General features: G+C 39.4%; 1 protein-coding gene across 2 annotated transcripts; it reads right to left on the bottom strand.

Moving 5' to 3' along the window:
- Positions 1 to 1,645: 1,645 nt before the first annotated feature.
- plod2 (procollagen-lysine, 2-oxoglutarate 5-dioxygenase 2) lies at positions 1,646 to 26,276 on the bottom strand. 2 transcript variants are annotated; one of them, XM_086066379.1, is made up of 20 exons: positions 25,810 to 26,275; positions 18,767 to 18,858; positions 18,132 to 18,268; positions 16,304 to 16,467; positions 14,294 to 14,406; positions 14,151 to 14,214; positions 13,911 to 14,008; positions 12,843 to 12,944; positions 10,171 to 10,296; positions 9,951 to 10,072; positions 9,559 to 9,663; positions 8,689 to 8,814; positions 8,209 to 8,350; positions 7,592 to 7,654; positions 5,789 to 5,902; positions 5,514 to 5,579; positions 5,251 to 5,355; positions 3,955 to 4,101; positions 3,215 to 3,340; positions 1,646 to 2,541 (listed from the first exon to the last, which is right to left on the bottom strand). In XM_086066379.1, the coding sequence occupies exons 1-20, from the start codon at positions 25,910 to 25,912 to the stop codon at positions 2,386 to 2,388; spliced, it is 2,271 nt and encodes a 756-aa protein (XP_085922505.1). In that variant the 5' UTR covers positions 25,913 to 26,275; the 3' UTR covers positions 1,646 to 2,385. The 2 variants fall into 2 exon arrangements, with proteins under 2 accessions (XP_085922505.1, XP_085922506.1); XM_086066380.1 differs by lacking the exon at positions 7,592 to 7,654 and having other exon boundaries at positions 25,810 to 26,276.
- Between the last annotated feature and the right edge of the window lie 1,199 nt (positions 26,277 to 27,475).

Raw genomic sequence — 27,475 nt, 5'->3', positions numbered from 1 at the left:
GCTTCTTTTTGAGAATGCTTTACTACACTACTCTTTGTATCTCTGGATTTGATGTGATGTCGTGCAGTGGCTTCGTGATCAGAGCGCATCTGGCTCAAACATCCAGTATAAGCACCGATATCGGTATCAGTGCATCAAGTGTTTATACCTCAAAGTTAGTGGTGGCCTTGCTGTAAATCGCATTTCCCCATCCCTAGATCTTTACACCCTATGCATAGCTACCAGTAAACTTGCAGCCTTCTAAGGCTTGACTGTGAAAACATTGTCTCCAGCTGGATTTTCCCAGAATTCACTGAAGAAAATGATGTCAGCATGCAATCATCTAATTACAAATACCGCCTGCTATAACTTAAGGAATAAATCTGACAAGCTTTTTTTTTCCTTTTCTTTTTTTCCATCATATACCATTTGAGGGAAAAAAATTCTGTGAGAATCTGCTAGTTTTCGGGAGGTATGCAGGTTTTTCTGCAATCAATGTCACCTTTTAAAGGGGGCTAGATGGAATTTAGTCAGAGGGAAGTGATGACCACAAAGGGCTCTTTGAGGAAGTGGGCTGACCCAGTCCTCCCCCCTCACCCACCTTATTAAATACCAGCTACTCATATATTTTTTCTTTAACCAAGGTGGAGAGGAAGCTTTTTTTTTTCATTGTGGGAGGCGAGTCAGTGTAGCCTGATTTGTAAAATGTAACCATAAGCGATGGGGAGGTCAGATTTTGTTGAGTTATTTTTGATGGGCTAATTATATGTATGATATTCAAGAAATTTGATTGTGTCTATCCAAACATATCATATTTCGTCAGATCATTCATCACATTGGTGAACAAACGTAAATAAACCTCAACATTATACATGTTGCCTCACCCTTCCCTCCCATTACTCTTCCACAAAGTTTAACATTCCTCACATGTGCATCTTTCATGTTCCCGTCTCCGCAAGGTAAACTGAACTACAGTTGCACTCGGGAAGCTCATCAGTCGATATCTAAACAGTCGTTGCAGCGCTTGAGTTCAGATGCTCGTGTGATTGTTTCTGCATGTGACATGTTCAGTGAAAGACGGGTTAAAGGACTTGGAAGGCAAGTTGATATTGTGCAAAAGCAGAAGAAGCTGACTGCAGGAGTCGTCCGTTCCAGACATACAGCATTATTGCTGCAGAGGGCATGCTATTATTTTTTTGATTCTGTCAGTAATGCGTCATTTTCATTCAACAGAAAAAGGGCTGCAAATAATAATTATTTTAATAATCGATTAATCTGTTGACTATTTTGTCGATTAATCGAAAAGTCAGATTTAGTAAACAATTTAAAATGTCCATCCCTTTATTAAAAAATGTGACATTAAATCAAATTGACAGTGCAGAAAATGCACAAACATACATTAGTTATGATTCAGTTACTGGTCTGGTCCGTAACATGTCAGAAAATGGACAGAAATGTTGATTCAACATAAAGATTATCAGTCCACTTTCAAGGACGATAACGTCGGATATTTAATACTGAGATGCTGAAATTCTGAGTGTTTGAACAATTTTAAATTAAAAAAATTATCTAAACGAGTCATCGATTATAAATATCCATCAATATGATAATCGATTAGTTGTGAATTAATCGTTGCACCTCTAAATAGAAATGATCACCTGAGTAATCAAAGAGAATCTTAGATTTTTATTACATTTTTCACAATAAATTAAAAAGGCAATTTTCTGAGTTGAAAAATCCATTCACACAGGACATTTTTTTTTCTCAGATTTTTGTTCCAGAAAAGAAGATGAATGGCGATGTTCAAAGAGGCACATGACAAACCTTCAAGTAACCGACTTAATTCAAACAACACTGACAGCGAGTTCTGCTGACCTGTTTTATATTTCAGCTGTGCAAAATACAAAAATAGATTATCGAACCACAAACACCTCGACTCGCGTCACCAAATAAATTCTGTCGAAAAACAGAATGTTGATTAGCACCGAATGATTTTGATTATTATTTTTTTACATAATAAATCACGTTCAGTTTTTTAACTGTTAACACAGCAGATGCACAAAGGAAAATCCACATGATAGCCTGATGCAGCCAGAATGACAACTCACGATGAGCTCATTAAATACATCATGAATGGGACTTGGAAATGAAGACCTGAAATAGTTGTACCCTGCTAGCAAAATGCCTTTTTCTTTTGTGTACCTAATGTTAGAATTTGCCACGTCCCTTTTCCAGTCAACACTCTGTCTGACAGAGATTGGCTTCATCCAATCACTCATCTTTTTAAAGCAAATAGCTTTAAAAATGCATATCTACAAAACATTGGGGCACAAAAATGCACTAAACAACCATGAGAAGCCAAGATCAGTCAAAAGTTTAAATTACAGTGGAATCAGACAGTTTTTTTTAAGGGTCGATGAAGGACACTGCAATATAGCGAGTGCCGTTGGTGGTGGGTAGACCTTCGTGGAGATGAGTCAGTCGTCCCGGGTGCATGAAGCTCCAGCCTTTCCTCAGCGATTCTATGGAACAGTTGTACCGATGGAAGCGACAGCCGCCACCCTAAGAAGGAGCAATGCATGGTCAGTCATTCTCAACCACTGTGCTGCGGCACATTTGTTAGAATAAATGTACATAAGTTATCCCATATTTACTCTTTTAGTAATTGGAAAGCATTTATTCAATATTGTGAATGTATTCAACGTTGTGACCTATGTTTGAACTATGTGGGCTGGGGTCATCTGTGGAAAGAAGAAGTTGCAACACAGGAACTGAAACCTGATAAGATGGTAGCTGGAACATTTTGCAGTTGAACTGTGAACCTTGACTGAAACTTTCCGTGCTGAAGAAAAGCATTTGCATTAATTTCTGCGCAATGAGTCATATCCGGGATGATTGTCACATTGCGCTATGTGCTACCCCCTAACCTTTAGAACAGCAACAGGCTATGTAACCAGGGCCTTCCCAAATAAGAGGAGGAAATTCGGCAGGGTGCGCTTCAGAACGGGTGGGAGATTGTAATTATATTATAATTATGTTTTGGGGAGCAAATGAGCTAGGTACATAACGAGACTAGATCACAATTTAGCTGTTATACAGTACTTTCTCTGACTATTTTGTTTTTTCCCGTGAGATTATTCTTACCATAAACTGTGTCTCGACTCAAAAGTCGGAAAACACTGAATTTGTAGACACAGTCTCAGTATATTGCCAGCTTTTTTACACCTGGTGTTACCTGAAAGTCGGTGTCTTTGTTATTGAGGGCAATGTTGATAGTGAAGGTGGAGGAGTCATGGTGGGGCCTCAGGTATGATTGCCTCCCAGGAGTATATTTGACTACAAAGTTCATGAGTGCGTAACCCTGCAACGGGATGGAAAATACATCATTAGTTGTCAGCGCAGTCTTCACATATCAAAATGTCACATTGTGTGCTTGTAAAGGCAAGGTTGTTTTTTTTGGACTGACAACTTTTTCTGCTACTGAAGCTGTTGGGAATTGAGATATGAGATGTGTCAGGAAAGTTGCAGGACTGGTGTTATAAATACTGCCAGGCTGGGGCAACCTCGCATGACCTGGCTTTATGTGATATATCGACGCCTTCTTAAAATAATCACCTAATAATTTTTTTTCAAATTTTACAGGAAACTAAAAATTTAACCATTTGCAACACGAGGAGAGGATTTAAGCAAAAAAAAAAAAAACTGCAAAAAAAAATTACTTAGGCAATTATTTAAAGAGAGTGACGATATATTTTTTCCTTTTTCCTCTTTGCCAAGCAAAAAAAAAAGCCATCTATCAGACGCATTTTGAAGATTTGCGCAACATCAGCTGCACAGGATCCCGGAAGAATCCTTCCAGATGTGCTTGATGATTACCTCAAAGTGTAGTATTTGTAGTTTGGATTTCAAATACTGTATATCTTTTGTCACACCAGTTCTGGCACACTTCGTAGTTTTCCTCGAGGCTTCACAAACCTTCGTGTAGTATCCGGAGAAAGCTTTTAGCGTGACAGGCGCGATGAACTCTCGGATGAAGTGAAGCCACTCCTTGTCAAATCCGATTTGCTTCATGTGGATGTCGTCCGTCGGGACTGACTCGTAGCCACCGGCAATTCGCTTGTCCTGTTGAACAAAACAAAAGCAAAGTACACAAATGCTAATTAATTTAATCTGCTCAAGTCCAATGGATGGATCCTGCTCGTTGTTCCTTAATGCTTTATTCTTAAAATGTGCTGAGTCGCTAAAATAACACATTCCCAAATTGACAGTTTACTTATGAGGGCTTTGGTGCTATAATGAGCCACTCTGGTCAGTTTACTGCTTTTTATTGCAATTCTGGCGACATAACACCCTTTCTACTGCTCCCAGTGGCGGGACTTTAATTACCTATGTCTTAACAACTTCAAGACATTATAGATGTAATCAACGCAACATCATAACCCCTTTTATGACTGTATTCATGCAGTGTGGGCAAAGGCAGTCCAATTTATTCTCACATCTGGTCAATATACGACTACAGCAAAAACAGGTACCTTCAAAGTTATGGCCCTCATGTCTATCAGACAACAAAGAGACCTCGTAAAAAATATAAAAAAGTTTACAAGTCATCATGAGGGATGCCCCTTTGCGCTTACTTCTTATTGCTGTATGGTTTGATTCATTTATTATATTTATTCATGCAGGCAGGCATTGATTTAGTTTCAAATGAGGATACCTTCGGTAATAGGAGAAGCTCTGGGCACGTGCATCTGTTGTTATCCTACTTTTTATCCTCCATATACTCTGACATTTTGTAAACAAAAGATGTGATTGAATTATTGAAGACAAAATATAATCTGCTAAATGTAAACTAAAACATGCAGTTCTTTGGCAACATTTAATTTGCCACAATGCTTGACAATCTCCACCTTGACTCATTTGCCATCCGACCAGAAGGTTTTTGGAAAATTGCTGGTAGATTTGTCACTCTTTAAAATCCTACCAAGGCCCGTTTTTCAAGTTTTCCACAGTGTTTGAAAGGTTATTCTTCGGCCAGAGCCTCTGGACTGTTTTTGCAATGTCTAATAGGTCCAACTAAAGATTTATTAGGCTCCTCCTTAGACCATGCTACTTCCCTTCCCTCAGATGCAATAAAAAGCAAATTAGCCGTAGGTCAAATTGTCCAAAACACTAATGAGTTCGCTTTATTTTGCATGCTGCCGGCAGACGCGCGAATGAAGAAAAGGCTAGTGTGAGTGTGTATTGACTACATCACTGTGTAACAGGACTGACCTCATGTCTGCCACCAGACCACGTGCCGTGGTTCTCCATCTCCTCCACTATTTCATCACAGGCCTTTTCTGTGAAGACCGGGAACCAAAACACATCTGGACAAGGCTGCAAGCCAAACAGACAAGCGACTTATTTTTAAGTTACCTTCACCTCGAGTTGTTAGCCATGCAATGTGACTGATTCATATGAAAAACAGATGGTGGAATCCATGTACGGCATTCGGTCAGATATTGTATTCTTGTTTTAAAAAACAAAATACAAACCTCTTCCAAGTTGTTCTCAGTGAAAATTTTCATGTAGTTTGGATCGATGTACTTCTCCTTCCAGTCCTGCAAAGAGGAATTCATATTAGGGGCCTTTTGTTGGACTATTTGATGACCTGAATACCAGGCAGCACTAATCCTCTCCCCCCCTACAAGCAGTCTCCCATGTTAGGGGTCACATCTCATGACTTGATTATTTTCATTATGGCTAAGAAGCTTCACAGGTGCTTACTCTTTAGCGCTGTAAATTAAAGGTAATGACATTAGCGACTTACCAGGGGGTTTTCGAATATCTGCCACAAGTCGCTGTTATAATGAGAAGTGTTATAATTGGCTGCGGAAAGGAGCCTTCCAAAGTCGTGGCGGTTTGTTAAGTACATGAAGATTCCCTGCAGCAGACAGGAAAGAGTTAGTTACACACAGGGCACAAAATGTACTCTTAAATGTCTCACAGGAAGATCCAGCTATACATTATTCATTCTTATACTTAAAGGGATACTTGACTCATTGAGACATTTTCAGCAGTGAAAAGTTAATAGTTTGTCGAGAATTAATTTGATAACTTCTGAATTTTTCATGTACAATTAATACCTTTAAAAATCAACTTTTCCACTTGCTGTCGACAGAAGATGACATCACCTGTGTTGAGGAAGTAGGTAACGACCAATCGTGGCCCGCCTGTTTTCTGGGTTTGGTCAGTAAACTAAGCTATGATTGGTCGTTACCTACTTCCTCATCTTCAGTCGACAGCAAGTGGAAAAAATAGTTTTTAAAGGTATTAATTGTACATGAAAAATAATGAAGTTATCACATTAATTATAGACAATATATTAACTTTTTACTGCTGAAAAAGGCTCGATGAGTCAAGTATACCTATAAATATAATTATCGGTTAGCACTCTGATTGTAAATTCAAATGTTTTTGTTTGTCTGATTTAGGTAGAGCAGAAACAGAAGCCATATAAATAATCTAAGATTATTTATGGGTGGTATAAGAGTGGTTTAGGAGGGGGCGTTCACGCGGGTGTTGGTCGAATGGGAACAGTTGAGGGTGGGGGTTGGTGAGGTGAAAGGAAGGGCAGAACAGGGACAGTGGGGGTGCAATCCTAGGAGCAATATTCCCTTCTATAGGAAGGCACAAAAGGGAGGTGTTGGACTCAAAATCAGACTAGGCTTTGTTTAGTCATGACAAATTTAATATTGCTGCAATTGCCAAATGTCCATCATAAAAAGCTGTGAAGATTGCCCAGACTGTTTACAGTGTACGAATGGAGCCTAGTCTGATATTGGTCAGTGTATCGAGATGAAGCAGCTGATTTTACGGTCAAGCATCAAGACAGGGCTCTTCAATGTATGGCAACTTTGAATTTTTTTTCTCCTCCTTGATTCTTGTGACAACAGAACTGGTTAAACTTCAGAACAACCTTAACTCATTCACTCCCAGACATTTTCACTGAAGCAACTGAGGCTGTTTTACTGGATTATGACTGATTTATAAAAACATCAAACCTACCAAAAGAAGGATTAGAGTCTCTTCTTTCATTAGGTAAAAAAGTAAATTTCTATCTGTTCCCGTTTTGCAGCAATTAGCATTAGAATATAGCTAAGTTTCATCATTATTCACAAATCTGTTTATAACATTGGGGAAAATTGCTTTTTGCAACATGGCCCTGGGTGATCTAATTTACTCTGCTGCCACCTGCTGGTCATTTGTGTAATAACTACCATTGCGTTAAGCGTTCTCTTCAGTTCAGAGGCTGCATCAAAGCCTTCTGTATGCTCTAGCATAAAAAAATAAAAATTAAAAAAACATATAAATATGTCTTTGGGAGCATGGTAATATTTAAAATAGAACGTGTTTATACGTTTTGGGAGCAAATGAGTTAGAGCTGTTTTGTTCAACATCAACTCGACAATGGTGTATTGATGTTCCTGAAGAACTACTACAGAATACCTAATGCAATTCTTCAGCATCCACCCAGACATGATAACAAGCCAAAGCTTGGAATGGCTTCTGAGTGCTAACCTGTTGGAAATGGATGTTTCAGATAACAACAGTAATCAAAACAAATGGAAACCTTTGGGGGCCTGAGCATATGGAATGATTCCGGAGAAGGGGACTCTTTTTCTCTCTGACTGGTCTAAAACGAAGGAGAAGCATCATGTCAATAGGATAACATGAGTTATTATTTCAGATTAAGACACAGGGTAACAGAGCATCATGAGGGGTGATGAGGAAATGCGCCTGCGTGGGAAGAGAAGCAAGATTCCCTCTGAAGCTGATGTTTTGTTACATTGTCAGGAAGGCATGCAGTATTGCAAAAGACACCAAGTTGGAATGAGACTTGATGTAGTGCCGTGCACTGGGGACATGTCAACAGCTTGTAGCGATGATAATAAAACAGTTTGTTTGTTAGAAAGTGATAAGGATAACTGAGGCTTAGAAAATATGATCTTGTGGCCAGAAAAGACAGACATCGGGGGGAATGATGGAATACAACGACAACACAAAGATGACCATCACAGTACTATCATGCCGTCACAACACATAAGAGCATTTCAAATACATACTTGCCATTTATCACCTTCCATTGTGCTGTTGACTTTTATAGGGTTATCATTCATAGCATTTATGTAATGTCTCATCTGTATTTGGAAAAAACATCAATATTCCTACATCAAAAGTTGTCCTTACCAGATCTCTGGTGTGTTTGCACAAAGCCATATCAGGGTCCAGCTTCTCAAGAACAAAGTAGTTCCTTTCTTTCAATTCCTTCCTCAAAACAGACCCCTGGACCAGGTAGATATGCGCCATGTACGGAATGTTCCACACACCCCTGCAAACAACGCAATGTAGTGAAACGAGGCAGTCTTCTCGCTATTGCCACTCAAATGTGTGTTGCTGGCATTCATGTGGAGATTTGTTATTTAAATCCACAAGCCACATGTTTAAGGGGGGTGTGGTATGGCGTCAAATGATTTAATGTTATTTTCATTTGGATTTCTGAGGCCTTGTTGCCCCCTTTACCAGCATGGATGATCTATTTTAATGTTGTTGGGGGGATTTGCCGGTCATTTGATTGCATGTATGCCATCTGCTACGTACTGTTGTGACTCTTGTATATTTCTAGCCAGTGATTGATAATGCAGGATACATAAAATCCATCATACTTACACACGTTTTCTCTGCACGATATCGACGTAATCTTCCGAGCGGGCGTAATAACCATCCAGACTCAAAGCTCCCCAGAAGTTGGACCACAGCTTGTTGTGGCGAGTGACGAGGGGGCCGATTAACTTCCTGTGGGGGAGGCAAGAGGAGTAGTTGCATGATAGTTGTGTTAGAGGGCAGACATGTTTCCTTATCTCAGTATGAGATCTAAAAAGGTAGAGCATTTCGAAGAGAAAAAGGTGCTAAAGTTATGGCCAAAAGTAAAAGCCTCTATCCCCACTCCTAACCCCTAATTTTAACCCAAAATCATCACCGTAATCCCTAACAATATTTTAGCATGTCCATCCCACAGATTTGAGCCACAAACCAAACTACACACTTTTTTATTGCATATGGCATAAAGTTGAGCATTAATAATTGGAACTGTGAATCATAGTTCTACTCAAGATGGTACTCCGCTTATGGCAGTTTTTTTTCTTTTCATTTGGCAACTTCACGGTCAGCAGAGAATTCCCACACTTCCTTGAAATAACCCAGGACGACTGTTGCTTTGATTGCAACGCTGAGCTCCAGCCACACTGACTCGATGTAGTTTGTGGGACGCTTTCTTTGCATTTTATGGGCTGCAGAAAGGAGACAGGAGTTTGCGTGTTTGTTATTTTGCGTAAATGCAAAGTGGCACTTCGGGGTTAGCGCAGTAGACGCTTTGGCCGTTTCCATGTGGTCGGCAAAAACAGGAAGCCGGCGCAGATTATTTTTAAACTCTCAGTCGCTCCTGTGGTTTTATCACTTGGAGAATAAATTCAACAGTCTCATGAACTCAACTGCAACATGGGAGGTTTTTTCCAGGTGCCGCCGCCGCCGCCGCATTACCTGTTCTGCTCAATGAGGAGCTTCAGAGTCTGTGCGTTGGTGAGCATCACGTCTGAGTCTATGCTGAAGTAGAAGTCGCATGTAGCATCCTGGCGGCAAAGATCCCTAAAGATGACACAAGTCTGTATTCAAATCCTGGTCTAAAAAAAACGCTTGGAGAGAATGCTTATGAACTTGAGACTTAATTGAGGCTTGTTTTAATTTACAATACATTCTTAATGTAAAGAAGTGCAATTTTGTCAGAGAACATATACGGCACATAAACATTGTTTAACTTTACAATTATTCTAATGCTTCTGTAAACTACAGTGGCTGCACTAGACAAGATGACTTGTGCATACTTCCTGTAGCTTCAAAATGAATCTTTTTTTTTTTTTTTAATTCGTACATACATAGCCATGTTTCTGGCCTCTCCTTGGCTGAGATTTTCTTCTGGTCCAACGACCTTTAAGCTGCTGAACACGTTCCTATGTTCCTCCCAAAACTTCTGCATGTGCCTCTCGTGGTAAACCTCCTGACAATTGGGCGGGCGTTAATAGATTAGAAGGCCATGCAAAGGGAAGAATGTTTGAAAACAAAAATGGCCAGCAGCTCTGGTGGGCAAGTACTCACATTATTGTGAACAAAAACCTTGAGTTTATCTTTGGGATAATCCAATGTCATCAAACGCTGGAAGAACTCGGGAAGAAATGGCGTCGGGTGCTCGACGAAGACTCCGAGAAGCACATTGGGGTACTCCTATTGAAATTGGAACAGATGAAAATGATGACATTCCAAACAGCAGGTCCAGTAAACGGAGCACTGTTGAGCATAAATCGCGGGAACGTTTGACACCTCACATTAGCTCTGTTTATAGTTTGAAGTTGTGACAGAGGACATTTTCATCAGTGGAGCTTTTAGGTTTACTTTAATGTCGCTTTTGCTGACATGATTTAGACTATACTGGCTAATCCTTACATACATATATGGTATTAAATCTCAACAAGCAACACCTATTAGTGACGTCTAGGAAAGGTCCTACTTCATTTCTGCTTGTGAGTGCTTTAGAAGAGCTACACATTGCCACGTATAACTTTATATTCAGGGAAGAGCCTGTAAACACTCAGTTAGAAAAAAAAAAAGAAGAAGAAAAAACACAGAATTAAAGAGGAAACATTTTCCCAGCAGACTGCTTCAGCCACGAAAGTTCACCCTGGACTTGTAACTTCCCTGTGACCAGTTCACAGCGAGGATCTGGGACAGGGATGAAAAGGGATGCAAGCCGAGGCATCTAATTTGAAGGTTCGCAATGTCTGGCTTTAAGACACATGACGGGAGTCTTAAAAATGCTGCCAATGTGCAGGGAAGGGAAAAAAATTACCCTGAAGCAGACAAATGTCCACGCAGTGTTTTTACACAAAATAAAGCATGAGGGATGTGGTCGCCTAGCTTGTTATTGTCTTTGGCAGTAAAACTCAAATTGTATATAACAATTCCTAAGCAAAAACACACAAAAAAAATCAAGCAAAACTTCCTTCTTAGCTCCATCTTATTACGATACTTGATATTTATTTACACATGATCACCAAACTTTTTGCACAACAACCAACAGTAACAGTTATATATAAATAGGCCTCATTCACTATTAAATGTGTACAAGTGTTATGCGTTAGTGATAGACTGATATGATATTTTTCAGGGCCGATACCGATTTTTAGTAGGCAAGGAGGCTGGTAACTGGTATTAGGAGCCGATATTCTTTTGCAGTAAAATAAAAAATATTAGCATCAAAATAAATAAAAAAAGCATGTTTATGTGTCAATTTCAACATGTTTAATGTTTTTCTTTTAAATTAAAATGCAGCAAATAGTAAAGTTTGTTTTAAAATTATAATACTGTAAATACTTTTCTATAGTAAATAGTTTTCCAACGTTTTAACATAACTGAAATGTTAAACTTTCACATATTTTCGTTTTAATTTTACCAAAAGCAGCATCTCTTATAAAGTTAAGTGACATTTTAAATAAATACATCCATCAAAAGTGTCATTAAATGAACCCAGTTTTAAATTGATCTCTTAAGCTGGTATCTCCCTGTGCTTGCGAACATAGCAAATTTTGGGTTCTCGTCAGACTTTGTCAAAGGTTCCAAATGATGTGTGCAAACAGAAAAATTTGTCAGAACATCTTCAAAAAAAAATTGTGACAAGAAACCTGTTTGTGACGAGTAAAACTGTCTGAACATCTTTGCAACCTTTTGCAACATTTTACGAGCCCTGAAGAAATCACAACATTTTGCAAACATTTGCTGCTTTGTAAAAATGTTAGATGCCGATATCCATCAAAATGTTAAATATCGGCACTGATAATCGGCCCGGCCGATAATCGGTCTATCCTTAGTTCTACTACACATCTTGGGTAAAAGACGTTTAACACTTTTTCGAAAGCTGATCCTTTATTATTTGTGTGCGCACACAGTTAAAAGACGCCTAAACTTGTTCACAGAGTAAGAATAAATTCAAGAATATTTTGCTGCTTAATTTAAGTGTCAAATGTTCATACGCACGATTTAGGTACAAATATGCGCATATGAATTGTCTGTAAATGTCAAATAAATGAGACCGGCTTTAACTGCTGTGTTTAAGAACATTGATTTTACTGAGCTCAGAGCCTCGCAGGTTCTTATAGCAAATATTGTAAATCACTGTTGAGCAATTTTTTTAAGGACCAGAGACACTTGTAGTGGTATACAAAAAACGGATTCAGTATTTTGCTTCAAATTTGGGTGCAATTAAGCAAACGCCACCGCATAACTTGATATTATTTTATATCAAGTTCCTGCCATTCCGACTCTGTATATGTTGCCTCTCTTGGCTGAACTCTGCGACATATTTTCCACATGACCACTATAACTGGAGATTGTGGACAAAACCTATACTGAGAATCCCACAAAAAGGAAGGCTGGTCAGTAGTGACACCCCTTTAAATGAGCCCTTCAGAAAACCACAGGAGCCATATCCTGAACCACAAAGCGGCGCCGGGCTTTCTCTTGACTGTGTAGTTTCCCTTGCACTTATGCTCTTTTAAAAGGATCCAAATGGGTCCAGTAGATAAATAACCTATTATTTTTTTAAAAGGGGTGTGACTGGCAGCAACATTCAAGCTTATCTGCTGAAAAATGTCTGTCTAGACAGTCAATGACGGCTGGCAGGTGGCGTTTCATCCTTTCCTACAGCCTTGTGTCGAAGATAAACTTTCCGCAAGACCGATATAACACAGACTAAAATGAAGGAAAATGGGACCTACTTTCAACTGAGCCATATCCACGACATCATCGTCGCAGTGGCTGCAGCCGTGTTCATAGTTCCATGTGTTGGGCACGTAGTTGGCCAGGTAGTTCAAATACATCTGCGTGGGAGAGAATTCACAGCCGGTTACAGACGATTAATTTCAGCAGGAGCAGCAATTCAAGCATTTTTCCTGGTTCAGCAGATTTATTTTAACATGGGTGCTAAAAATATCGTACCCAAAAATTACATGGTAAACATCCAGTGGAGACAATTTATGTGAACGATGCTCAGCACACGATTCTCAGTTGCAGCCAGTTGTCACATTTTGTTCATGAGGGGCACAGCCAGGCCTGGACTGGCCATCTGGCATGCAGGGCAGATGCCCAGTGGGCCGGCATCTTTTGGGCCCTCGGTGGTGCTATTTTATTATTATTTTCCTCCATTTTCCCACAAGACACCACCCCACAATTTAGAAAGAACAGCCCATTAATCCATTTAAAATATAGACAACAAACTGAACCAATCAAAAACAGTGGCAGAGCTATAAGGTAGCCAGGGGTGGTTCGGAGTCGGGTCAAAATCCCAGGGCCAATATTTGGTGCCAGTCCAGCCCTTGGTTCAGCAATGGCTACCCTGCTTGGATTAGTGGACTGTTATCTACCGTTTTGAGTTTATTCTGCAGATGTTAACATTTCTGGGTAGAATGACTCAACAGTTTTGGTTTAACACAGGAAGCCAAGAGAAAATGCCAGAGAATGATCCAGAAACTGTTATTCCAAAGAACCGAGGGAAGAGACAGAAGCATTATGGCCTAGTTAGGGATAGAGCTCATCCTCCAATGAATAATAGTGTGACTCACAAATAGAAAGGAACAGTGTTTTATAGCGTCACTAAGTGGGAAACTCATTAGAAAAGTTTGAGTCTGAGTGTGAACAAAAACTGATCCGACTCCCCAACACTTCATAGACCGTCAGTCTCATCATAAACAGCACCTTCTTTGATTGGATTACCGAATCTAACGCATACATTTTGAAGCGCGACTCGAGATGAAATGGTGCGTTCAAGAGAGTCATTTGTTGCTTACTTTGGTATTCCCATTTCCATGGACAACCACTGGCAGAGAGTCGTACGCTGTGTTTCTAACTCTCACACGGTTGGTTGCAAATTTGAGAAGCACTTCGTCTGCCAAAAGTGGGAACGTGTGATATATCAGTTATGGAAATTGGTAACTTGTCTTTTTGCAATACACAGTCTTTCAAAAGATGATGTCAATGCACTTGGTATTTCGATCTTGAAAACCCGGAAAAGGAATAAAGGAACTCACCAATTGCTCCATTCAGGTTCTGGAAAATCTGGCACTTGTGGTCTAGCGTCATGTTGAGAGAGTCCTAACAGACGGGATTACATTGAGTCTTATTTGGCTGAGAAAATGTCATTTTCATATCATTGTTAGTTTTAAACACTTACTCTTTGTAATGGATCCACAAATATTTTAGTGTAGAAAAGCTGGTCATCATCATTGTCATGAAGGTTCCACTGTGAAACAATTCGGTTTATGGATGGGGCATACCCAATTATTCCTGCAAGTGATAAGCAGTGTGAAACACATTTTGAGCGTAAAACATAGAGTGTGAAACAATTAAAAAAAAAATATATATATATATATAACCAGCAAGCATTTGGAGTCAATTATGTCAGTCAGGACCATAAAGACTTTCTTATCCCTCAGGAAATGTGAATGTAGCTCACCATAAGATTTGAATGTCTGACAGGAGAGCGGCGAGGACATTGTGTGCTGTTAAAACACATCTAAGTGTATGTTCTCATTTCTATCTCCGCTCCCACTTTCATTCCCGTCTGTTCGTATACCCCAAGGACACTGACCACATGGACTGATTGCAAGGTTGAGACTATCACTTAGAAAAAAAACCCTCAGGAGCTGTGAACAAGTTGACATGTCAGTTAATTGCCAAAAAATGAGAATGACGTAAAAGTAAAACAGATCTGTTTATTTTTTTTGGGGGGGGGGGGGGTACTTTCATTGTGTCAGATCCTAGCATTGGCCGGAAATGTTGGGAAAGGATTACCTCAGGGATGATACCCAGATGCTTTGTGATGGTATTGTTTGGTCTATTTAGAGTTAAACCCCCACAAGAAAAATAAATACATAAATATATATATATATATATTTATTTATTTATTTAGTAACATTGTTTTTGGTATACTCAAACAAAAGGTGTTGCCAATTCCCCAGTATGGAAAGTAGCTATTAGCTGTCCTAAAAGTAGCTAGAAGTCACTAAATGGCGCCATTGCCTAATTTGCATAATAGGCAATTTGCATGGAGTAGAAATGGACACTGTAGGAGTGAGGAATAACGTCACGAGAGAGGAAGGAAGGAAGGAAAGGAAAAAACAATAAAGAACACCAGAAAAAGTTGCTAGATTTGTCGCTAGTTGGTTAGCTAGCCAACAAATGCAGGCGCACATCAGCACAAACTGTGACTACGTTTACATGCAGGCAATAACCCTTATAAAACCCGAATATTGGCAATAATCGGGTTTTGTAAGGCCTTGTGAGGCCTGAAAATTGACTGCATATCTTAATCTAAAACTAAAACTGACTTTACTTGGCTCAAATGGTCACTTTGGTCGTAGCCATGAGAATGCTAGCATACCCAACAATTTCATACGGCGCATTAGGGAAGCCAAGTCAAAGCCACACATGTCATGTCGGTGAAAATGAAGGCTGAAAGAAGTCTGTGATCGGAGTGAAGGCGGCCAGGCTCCAGTATGGGGGGTCGAACCATGTTGATGACCACAGTCAAAGCAGTAATTATGTGTCCTGGAGACCTAGCAGAAAGCAGCAGGAGCCATGACACTTGGACTACACTATGATCAATATTTTGAGGGATTTATTTTCCTGCTTTGGGTTGCCCAGAGCTTTGTACGCAAAATAAAGTCACTGTCTTGGCCTATATAATTTCAAGCATTTTCATGTTAAATTACAGTAATGCTTAACAGTCACAATCATTGGCCAAGTTTTGAGTTGTTCCTACTCTTTTGTCACACGAATGTACTCGTCCCTGCTCCAGAAAACAGCAGTGACAGTCAAAAATATACGTTTGTTTTAAAACAAGCTATAATAATATACATTTTGCGGTTTCATGTTTCAAAAAACAAACACGTGTGTGCTGGCATTCCTTTAAGCCAATTCTACCACTTGAATGTTGAACTCTTCTCCAGTTGTTGCAGTACCGTCTACAGACTGTAAACTGTAGATTATGGTTAATCAGAGTTTGATTGTCAGGATGAGGTCTACAAAAAGCTTTAGGCTTGAGTGGGTGTGAAGTGATCGTAAAACTAGACTGCACTCCATTAGCATCATCCTGACTGGTCACTATAACCATAACTAAAGCAAAAAAAAAAAAGTTAGCATTTCAAATTCCTTGCATATTTGGAATGTTTTTGGAACCCACCTCCTGAATTGAGGTACCGCTTGCCACTGCGGACCGACGGATACTTGTCAGCCAGTCGCTTATCTGGCCATATCAGCCCTTCTGCGGCAAAAATGACTTTGTGATTGGCTTGCTGGAACTTCCTGAGAATCTCCTCTGGTCCCCCAGCGAAGATAAGATCATAGCTGGAATGGGGAGGATGAAATACGACAGAAGCTTATTTTCCTCTTTAAGGTCAGCCCGTCACGAGTTCGGCCCCTTCCAGGTGGATACAAATTATGTTCTTAAAAAGGACATTCTTCACATTGGGTGAGCATTCCTTCAACGACCTTTTGTCAAACTACGTTGGTGCTTGCATGGCCTTTAGAAATCTGTGACAGACAAGGGAAACTTTGCCTGTTGACACAGGGCGACCTGGGAACTCCGAGCTCTCACTCAGTATATACAAGAACCCCCACCTTTTAAGCCTGACAAATAAAAAGTTTGATATACTTGACAAAGCCTATTTGTGATACTGTAACCACATCTGGGCCCAGACATGTTCCTGTCCATCTAAACCCCTGAGTTATGGAGATTCATTCTTTGATTTTTGGGGATCTACTGGCAGAAAACAAATAAACTTTCAGGTGCCTTATCACTTTAAGAATACTCGTATGATTTCGGTTCAAATTAAATTTGGCCCAGAAAAGCCTAAACCTGGGATCTTTTTTTTTTTTTTTTTGATTAGAGAAGTGCAAATGTGTTCTCAAGCGAAATTGGTACTGTAGATAACTTAACCTTAGGGGCCAAATGGCAGGGGGTTTGCTTGATGCCGATTTTGCACCTTTAGTTCTTTGCATTACTGCTAATTACTTGCAACAATTCCTGAATGAGGACAATTCTCTTGATTGATTCCTGGAAAAACTTACCACAAGCAAAAATATGAATAAATGTAGAGCACTCATGACATGTTTGCCTATTTTCAACAGAAATGAGTAATTTTGAGCTAAATGAACCTTTTTACACGTACACTTGAGTTGGATCACTGGGCTTTTCTGAGAAGTCAGAATTAATCAAGCTTAATAACAACAGCAAATAACAATAATTTGATTTCTTAATCCAGTAATATGGAATATATAAATGATTTAACAACAAAACAACTTGAAGCTGGATCACAATAATTCAAATTCTACCACTAGTGATACAATTCGAGTTAAATAGCTTCTGCAAGCTCGTGTAGCCTACAGTATTAACTATTACAGGAACATTTAAAACATATTTAGGTAATTACCAAGGCTATTAATTTAGGGCAACTGTGCCGTAAACCTACATTGGGTGCTGGTCTAATAAATTTGTTAAGCACTGTATACTTAAATACAGAGACTTTCCCAGCACTAAAGATGGCTCTGTGGGATTACTGGTTTTGTAACATTTATAGATGAACCTTTACTTTTGAGCAGTCTCTGAAGCGCAGGTGCAATTTCTAACGCTGCAATCATCTTCTCGTAACTTCTTTTTAAAGGCGAACCCTCTTTTTACAGTAATTATCGAGACGCGTTGCATACATGATCACTTTCTGCTGGGTTGGCCATATTTGGCTCATAAAGTTGTCATTTTAAACCGCATTATTATTACGCTTTTATAAACTCATAAATCATCCAGCAAGCTCTGTGAAGTGCCTTTACCCATAATAACACCTTTCCTAAGTGAAGGGGATTTATGAAAATCGTAGAAGAGCTTTCAAGGTATTTGTTACTGTCTGAGACAAGACTCAGTGTGGGTGTTTGAAAAAAAATAAAAAATGAAGGGTGTTATGTTCCTGATATGCCCTCAATCAAAGCGGACGCGACAATCTTAAAATGCCACATACCTATCCACAAAGAGGACGACAAGGTCCTCTTGGTCAGCTAGACCTTCCATGGCCTCCTTCAGTAGTCTGACTTTTTGTCCTCCACCAATAGAGCGGCCAACATCACCGCCCTTCCATTCTTCGCCCATTCCCAGTACCTGTGAAAGAACACATGCTGGTAGTCAAGTCAGACACGGGACATTGGGGTCATTTTAAATTAGAGACAATTTCCCCCCCCCCTTTTTTTTTAATCTTAATTAAAGTAGACATTTTGGCTTTCGATTTAATTTCCACAGTACGACAAAAAGGTGCCAGTCGCCATTTGCCTTGGCAGTGGGTCTAAAATCCATGTTACTTTTTATTTTATTTTATTTCTTTTTTTTCTTTTTTTTTTTACCAAGTATGAGTCAACAACAAAGTATTGCATGACAGTAACTTTGAGGTATGGCACTAAACCTTCATTTTTTTGGGGGGGGGACTGTTGAAATGTAAAATTCTGAACCCTGAGAGAGGCGTGTGCTAAATGATTTGCAGCTTGTGCAAATTTCATTGTTTACCTAACCAGGTTTGCTTGCAATGCGTTGCTAGAAATGTGAGTGCTTATGTAGCATTGTTAACTCAAGTCATGATTTTTGGAACAAGAAATCATATCTCACCTTCACAGTGTAGTTAAAATAGTTTGCAGAGTGCATAAAGCGGATGAAGCCATCAGTTTCTTCTGTTGCCACGGTTAGCACGAGCAATTTTTCTGGGGGCGGAAAAAAAATTATTTCAGTCAACTATTATTTGACTCTGTAAAGTTAACACATAGTTGTTGGCAGAAACCGATTTGGCCATATACTGTGTTCTCAAATCAAGGTCAGATTTGTCTTTCTGTGAAGCGCATCCCAAAAAAACAGAAGACAACACTCTTTCACTCTTTTGGTTTCTTAAATAATTAACATTTAGGGTAGACAGATGCCTTTCGGCATGGATTGCTATCAAATTTCAATCCAACGAACTCCCACACACCACTGCCGAGATTTCCAGAGGCTCTCAGTGCTAAAATCTGAGGTTGAGGAAGGGTGAAACCAAGTATAAATTATTGACACTGACCTTGCAGAGAGAGTTGGACGACACCCACTCTGTTGTTTTTTGCATTAAAAAAAAATCTAATTATTATTTGAGAAAATAGTTGATTAACTCATTCACTTCCAGCCATTTTCACTGAAACAACCCCCTTTGCTCCCGTCTGTTGTGCTAGATTTTGACAGATTTTGCAAGGCCCACAGAATTTTGTATTCTATTGCTATAAAGACAGGGAACCTACCAAAAGATAGATTAGAGTCTCTTCTTTCATCAGGAAAAAAAAGTATATTTGTATCTGTTTCCGTTTTGCAGCAATTAGCATTAGAATATAGCTAAGTTTCATCATTATTCATAAACCTGTTGAAAACACTAGGAAAAAGAGCTTGTTGCAACATGGCCCTGACTGATCTCTTATACTCTGCTACCACCTGCTGGTCGTTTTTTTGTTGTTGTAATAACTACCATTGCTTTAAGCTATCTCTTCAGGTCAGAAGCTGCATCACAGTTTTCTGTATGCTCTAGCATTAAAAAAAAAACATTAAAAAAACTCATATATAAGTTTTTGGGAGTGCAGGACACAGTATTAAATAATGTATTTATACGTTTTTGGGTTTGAATGAGTTCATTTGTTTAGAAAGTTGCAATCTGAGTGACGAAAGAAGTACAACAGAAGTACTATTGGACTTCTTTTTAACGCTGTATTGCGTGAACTAATACCGTACCAAAAGTTAAAGGAATATAGATAGAAGCCCAAATCTCTGTAAAGTATGCAAAACATACAATTAAGTCATTGGTCTGGGAAGCTGGTGGCAAACACTGGCACATTGATAATAAGCCTTCTATTTTCGTTGTTGTTATATTTTGGTTTGAAATAAAACCTATCCAAACCACAGCCAATAATTCTACTACTACTACTGACAATGATTGTCTGATTCCATTTCCTGCTCTTCTGTCTTGAAATCGAATCTGTTACTGACTGGGAACGAGTCCTGGCCTTACACTTAATAGCATCAGATGACACATAATAAAGGGTGAAAAAAGTCTTTGAGACAATATGAGTTTCATTTACAACACTCCATTGGCCTTTTTGAATCACAGGCAAATCTGTAATGGCTTGAAGTTGTAAAATGAAGGAAGGTGATCTTTTTATATGCATCTGGGAAACACATTCTTCAGGCTGTCATGCTGGTTTGTAACATACGGGAAGCTAATGGATCTTGGATGGGTCTGATATTCTTTGTACAGTTTAGGCATGGAGGCAGCTGGAACTTTTCCCCAAAGAGGCTATTGATGTAACTTTCAACTAAATTACAGGAAACGCACATCCCTGCAGATGATACAATCATTTCAATCAATAGCGAACATGTTGATGTGCACTTACTCCCCTATGGGTCTGTGTTTGCTGGGCCAGCGTGAACTGGTCTTTCACCGCTTGGTCACAGGTGGCGCTATGTCCACTGTTCCGTAATAAATGAACAGTGTGTGTTTTCTCTCAAAACAACTTCCCTGCTGTGGCAGAAAGCAACATTAGCGGAGCACAGAGAATGGGCCACTGAGTAAATTTGAAGAAGGGGCAGATAAATAATGAGCTCCTTGACGGCCCATAGAGAGTTCGAATTGACACAGGTGCAAGACAAGTAAGCCAGGCCTGGAGTACTGCACACTGTCATCTGACCCACTGACGTCCGTGTTGTTGTGAGAAGATGACCCAGGAAAACAAATACTTCAGCGTGTTCCCAGAAGAGGTTGGGATCAAGATGTTTGGACAACTTCGTAACATGGTCTGTGAATGTAATTACAGCCAGAGAAGTCAACTAAACCGAATAAAGGGAATTCATTGCCAGTATCCCTGGTTCGCAACGGTCATCATGCTTTTGTAGCCACTTACTGAAAATCAACTGGCCCATCATGTCAAATTAGTAAGAAGTAGCCTGACATTTTCCACTCTTTATCTCTCCAAGATGTCCAGTTGCCTTTGAATCAACGTCTGCGAATTTCTTCAACTGAACCGCCCCCCCACGCTTTCCTTCATGTAAACACGTAGGTGAACATGCATGCCAACGCTGTTCCTCAAGCTTGAACAAGCAACTGTCTTGGTTTTTAAAAACAGATGGAACAGACACATTTCTTTCCTTCACCGCTGAGACAAGACATTTTTGGGAAAGTCTCTCAAATGTTCCATACACAGTTTCTCGTGGAAGAAAACTTGGGATTCACAGTGATCTTGCGCGAACAACCGCTGGAATCCATATGTCTATAATAGAACATTGTTTCGAGATGAAGCCTAAAGCTCGCTAGGGAAGTGTGCCATGATGTCATCTTTCGTTGTCTAGTGTAAACCATCTGATTGCTCAAGCCTCGATTATTTTTCTTTAATAATCAATTTGATCATTCTGTCCACCAATTACTAATTATAGTGATGCACATTAGAAATTAACCAATTACGTTTTATGATGACATGGAAATTAGTGGGGGAATAGAATGGAATAAAATAATACTTCATTTTTTGGCATTTTATAGTGGAGACAAAGCAGAATTGGGGTGCAAATCCAAGTCTGTTTTCAAAAAAAATAATATAAACCCTACCAAACACTCTATTAAGACAACAGTACAGCCGAATACCCAGTGAATAAATAATACTGTTGAAAGTGGCGTTCACAATTGCACCCAAAATATGGGGCTTTAACTGAACTCCATGTGATCCTACATTTATTTTCATTCAATGCAAAAAAAAACAAAAAACATATATATATATATTTTATAAGTCTGGCCTAATCGTCTTTGTTTATAATGTTAGAAATTGACTAATACATGAATGTAGCTGTAGATGGCAGAGGTTTAAAGGAAAGAAGTAACTTTTTGACAAATGTGTGCTTAGTCAGAGTAAACTGCAAGTGTCCACAGAAGGTGGGGAATGTAGCTCTCAATGCACTCCCTCTTGTCCAAGAAAGGCATTGGACTTTGAAGCTGCCCAACCCAAACAGCCCTTTCTCTCTTTCACTGCACAGGGTACAGCTTTTGAAAGTAAACTTTCACACTTAGATGCGCTAACGGTGTGACAGTCGCAGGTTCCCGCGAAATCCACATAGATGGGGGAGGAATTGCGTAGCACGTCTTCTGGACCTGGACATGAGAATAACAGAATATTTCCTCTTTGACGAGACATCCAGGACAAAAAGACAAGACGCTTGCATGTTGCCTGTAAAATAGTATTTAAAAATCTCCTGGCGGCCAGTTTTAAATACAAATTTAGCACAACAAATGTTGTCCTCATGCTATATTTTTCTCAACTCAAACTGTAGACAGCCACATTCGTGTTGGCATACAGCCAAGGTATTTCGAACTAACCAGCAAACGCTACACTCCCATTTACTGACTCCCATGTCACTCACCAGGCCAGGCCACGTCTATCAAAACCACAGACACCCTTCGTCAGACAGATAGTGTGTGACCCAAGTGGACAAAAAATAATGCCTGCACATCACATGCAAATTTTGTAACTTTATTCATTGATGGGCTAAGTAGAATAAAAAGGGCTATGATGAAGGGAGGATGCAGGGATGCAACATTGTGGAGTGATTACATGTAAGAATATATGTGAATGGGAATTGTCTTCATAGCTGTGACATTGTTTTGGTTGGCCACTGAACACAAAACATAATCTTTGTTTTCCAATTAAAAAGACATTGTAATTAAGGGAGAGAGCGGCAAGATCGTAACACAAAAGCAATGTGGGTGAATTGAAGGAAAATGCATTCATAGCAAATTCAGAATGTCTTGACTTGGCACACATTACTTGGTTAACTAAAACCTTCCAGTTGAATAGGTTGCATTTGTGTTCTTCGTGTAATTTCACTTTCTTTGTCAGGTTTTCTGTCACTATTTGGAATGATTTTACTTTTCAAAAACGGTAAAAGCCTCTACCTTAGTACCACTTAAGTCAAATGGCCCTGAAGTTGTACAATATGGTATTCAACTGAAACTTTACGAAAAAAAAATAGTAGCATAACACTTTGGGATTGCTTATTTTTCTTTGTTTCCCTTTTTTTTAAATGTATTTGACAGGTCATATAAATCACTAAATCAATTCACAGGCAATAGAACATACCGCAGATATGCTATAGAACATATCAATTTATTCCCCCGCCATAAACCCCCCCCCAAAAACGTGCACCCCACCCCCTTTAAAAAAAAAAGAAGTTTTTTATAAGTCAGTTAAAATGGAGACTTTATACACTTAAAGTAAAAAAAAAAAAACAAACAGGCAAGACAATACATTACATATTTGTCTTAAAAAGGAAGCACTGTGCAGACGTTTTGGGTGAACTGCTGGTGGTGTTCTGCTCTATGATTACAGACCTTTTCTGCCAAAAGGGGTTGTTGGTGTGTTCGAAGGGAGCTGGAGACAATGGAGAGTGCGATTACACATTTAGAAAACAACCGTAGGTGGAGTTTCCGTTTCTTCACGGAAAATTACAGTTGACAGATTTGCACAGTCGAGGAGAAGTTGTCAATTTTGTGCCTTTTGAGTGTTTGTCACAGTCAACCACAGACATTGAACCCCACTTTGCAGGCTTAAAAGTTAGTTAGTTGTGTTTTCATCAATTTACTTAAAAATTGCGTAGTTAAAATGTTATAAATTTGTAGATAGTATTGAGTCTTGCAAAGTATTTCAAGCTACTTAACTTGTTGTATTAGTCTCAATAATCACAATTCGATTGTCAGTATTCCACACTCTTTTAATACTTGATTTCATTTTTGGCATATTGACGTTTTGCTTTATTCTCAAATGCATTAGAAGATTTTGTAACACGGTTTGCTGAATCCCGGCATATTTACTCCGAAGTGACGTCCACGGGGGCCAGTTCAAACCCAGTCAAAGGCTTCATTCAGGCAGTCAAACAGTGAGTTGGCGGGGGAGGGTGGTCGCTGCTCTCTCAATGTTGCGTTACTTTCCAAAACGGGACCCAGCCAACAGGTGGCCTGACCCTGCAGAATCAAGCCCATTGTGCTCCAAGTCATAGAGAAGCAGTGTGCAGGCAAATACTTGCATAGGTGGCACTTAGCAGACAGCCAAGTGTGCCCGGAACATTTTGCAGCCAGCATAATAACATGTCGTTTGCGAGCGGGCTGCCTCGCTTCTGACAATTTAACCCATCCAGGGTCTGTTAACTGAGCTTTTATGGGCTTGTCGTGTGCGCTACAGTCATTTGGTTATGGATAGCCAGTGAAAGCATTTGATAAGGGACTTGTAAAAATAAGTACAGCGGTGCCTAGATCTGTGAGATTAATTCATTCCTTGATTTACGCCGAGGGCTGTTGCGAATATTTTTTGAATTGATTAATCTATTGATTTTTCCGTCGATTAATCAAATAATCTGATCAAATTTGATTTCAAATTAAAGTGTATTACCCCCCAAAAAAATTGCCCAATTATTGTTTATTAACCTGTTATGGTTGTTTATTTAGTATTTTGTTTTTCGTATATTCATATCTCTACTTCGGTCCAAACGCAACAAACAAATAAAAACAAATCTGTACGCAACTGGTTGCATTTGTATATTGTGTTTTACAAGTGATTTTGCAATCACAATTTAGTTACCAGATAAGAGTTACTAGCTTCTTCTCTTTCTTCTGCTACTACGACTTCTTATGACTACTAACGCGATTATTATTTCTTCTTTGTTGAATTTTCCGGCCGCCCGCATGCCTTGTGGTACTTCGCTGCCTCTCGTAGGTCAATCTTTGTACTACGACAGGCATCTGGTTGGATTATCCTCTCGATTTTCAGTGGAGGTAATCGTCACTATATTGCGATTGTTTCCTTGTTTCCCATGTGTGGCCTCACACACATTTTAAATAAATATCAGTTAAGTTGTTTCAAATCTGTAAGAGCGGGTCCCAGAAATGACAGGATGCTAAACTGCTATGAAAAGTACCAAATCCTCAATTTTAATCATGACATACTACACGCTCGTTGCTTTGACAAAAAAAAAAAACACGCTAACAAAACAGAGCATCCCTTTTTTTGGCAGCCAGTTGTGCTCGTTATGTGTTAATGAGATAATGGTTTTCAAACGGGTCGTTAAATGTTGCTGTGGCAGAGCAGGCGCCTGTTCCTGCATGTGTTGGTAGCAACGTTTTCAGCACGAAATGTGGTTCCTCCTCAGGAACCCCATTCAAATAACTCATGTACGAGCATAATGGTGGCATAAACAGTTCATTAAGTGCCATTTTCAGATAAATGGTGTGCCTTTTTAAATATGGATATTGATATGCAGTAACAAAAGTCATAAAAGTTAAGTGTTCCTTCACTTCCACATCACACAAATACTTAAAGGTGACCAAACTCAAATTTCTTTCTTGTGCAATTAGTGTAAAGCCTGCCCAACATTTTTTGCGATGCATGTTGGGAGTTTTAACAGTTTTTTCATGGCACGTTACATACAGTCCAGACAATTAATAATAAAGCCAAGCACTGTGTGACGATCTCAGACTGCTTATTTATGTTTTGATGTGATCTTCGACCCCCTCGCAGGTACGCAACCGGTATGCTCCCGTGTTGACACATCTCAAACTTGCATCGCATGCCACATTGCTAGAATAAAGTGTGGTCGTGCAGCTTTCTTACCGTGTGGAATAGGCGCAGTATCCCGGGGGGTGTCAGTGGACACGGCTGCGTTTACGCACGCCATCCAGCACGAAAACACGATGCAAAACTTGAGGTACTCCATCACCGTTAAAGTGCTTGGTTCTGAATGAGGCAGACAGGAGCAGACATTAATTGCCTCCAAGTTTCCCGTAAGTTTTTTTTTCTTTTTCTCCCTTTACCGCCTGCTCTGGTGATGAGACATTTAATAAATACAGAAGTGAGGTAGGGGGGAGGGAAGTTTAGCTCCACGTTTGATTTGAAGGGTGCACCTCCAGTTGTTAATTGCTGATGCAGCGCTCAGCGGTCCAGATGGAGCAAGAGCGTGTTCGAAGGCTTGGATGAGGAAGGAGGGAAAGATAGCAGCGGTGCCTGACACGCGGACGTCCAGCGTGAAAGTGTGGCCAAGTGCAGCTGTATTTGAGACCCCAACAGACCCTCCCTTCCCCACTTCTCCTCTTTCCAGACTCCACACTCATAATTGCACCCTCCCCCTCTCCACACCACTCCCCCTCTTCGACACGACACTGTTCATTCTGTGGTGCGATGCATGATATTGCACACCAGAAAAACTATACTTGCGTGAAAACAAAACAAAGGGGGGGAGGCATTATGGCGATAAGTGGGTCTTCCTCACAGTTCTGAGATCCAGGGTTCGAATCTCAAATATGTGTGCGTTTTAACCGCATGACTTCAATAATTAACTCTCAATTAATTAATCAAATTAATCACACTTTTTATACCTCAATTTATATGTAAATTTATAATAAAGTGTACAATATTTGTATCTAATTTTCATACTCTTAACATAAAACTGGGAAATATGGAAAATGGTTGCATTTTTTTAGTCATTGAATGATTTCACAACAATTCATAAAACAATTACAATTAAAAATAGGTACTGTACTGTAAAAAATGAGTGTGGCATTGATTTGTGGTGGTCATTTTTCATTTACTACATGGCATAATTGTGTTTGTAAGACAATGGTGACAGCTCGGTGCATTTTTCTTTTCATATAAAAGCGGACTAATTTTTAACATGAAGTAACTTGTGAAATTCTGCACATTTTAAAAACTGTCAAATACAACTTGACCCCAGTCCCCACAAATATATGCATAGTTATTTAATTTATGACTGTTAAATTGTGTTACAGTGACGAAGAAGGTCTAATCTATTTAAAATGGTCTCTCCTCTTATACTGTCTTGTCATATGAAAACGTGTGACCTGATGGTCTTAACTGATTTTAACTGGATAAGTGTGCCAGAGTGCAGATAGATAGGAAGACGAATATGATCAATTTGGTTTTGGCTCCATTACACTGTTGTGTCCGCTTGCTAGCTAAAATGGCAATGCAGTTGTTTACTACAATTTTATAACAAATCACATTTGAAATGTGTTGACTCTTTGACTAGTACATTGTCATTGGCAGAGAAATTGGGCATTAACGAAACAAAAGGTTACAGACACTTCCTGTGCTACATTAAAGAAAAGCAGTAAACATGTTGTGTGGAAAATGATTTTAGTTTGGGTTTTTGATTTACTACGGGGCACAATCATAAGAAATTCATAATAGTAATCATTTAAAGCGCTTCTTAAACACTCAACACAAAACATTAAAAGAACAAAACAAATAGACATTTACAACA

This window comes from Leptonotus elevatus, chromosome 21, assembly GCF_054856555.1.
Source record: "Leptonotus elevatus isolate MCC_2025b chromosome 21, RoL_Lele_1.0, whole genome shotgun sequence".
Lineage (NCBI taxonomy): Eukaryota > Metazoa > Chordata > Actinopteri > Syngnathiformes > Syngnathidae > Leptonotus > Leptonotus elevatus.
The sequence above is the reverse complement of the archived record's forward strand: the minus strand, read 5'-3'. Positions and strand labels throughout refer to the sequence as shown.

What these genes read in the sequence shown, in the direction of transcription:
- plod2 (XM_086066379.1), bottom strand. Translation starts at nt 25,912, where the DNA reads ATGGAGTACCTCAAGTTTTGCATCGTGTTTTCGTGCTGGATGGCGTGC. An exon ending in CTCCTCATTGAGCAGAACAG is followed by an intron (nt 8,815 to 9,558) that starts GTAATGCGGCGG and finishes CCTCCCCCACAG; the next exon opens with GAAGTTAATCGGCCCCCTCG. An exon ending in GCAAACACACCAGAGATCTG is followed by an intron (nt 7,655 to 8,208) that starts GTAAGGACAACT and finishes CCTTCGTTTTAG; the next exon opens with ACCAGTCAGAGAGAAAAAGA.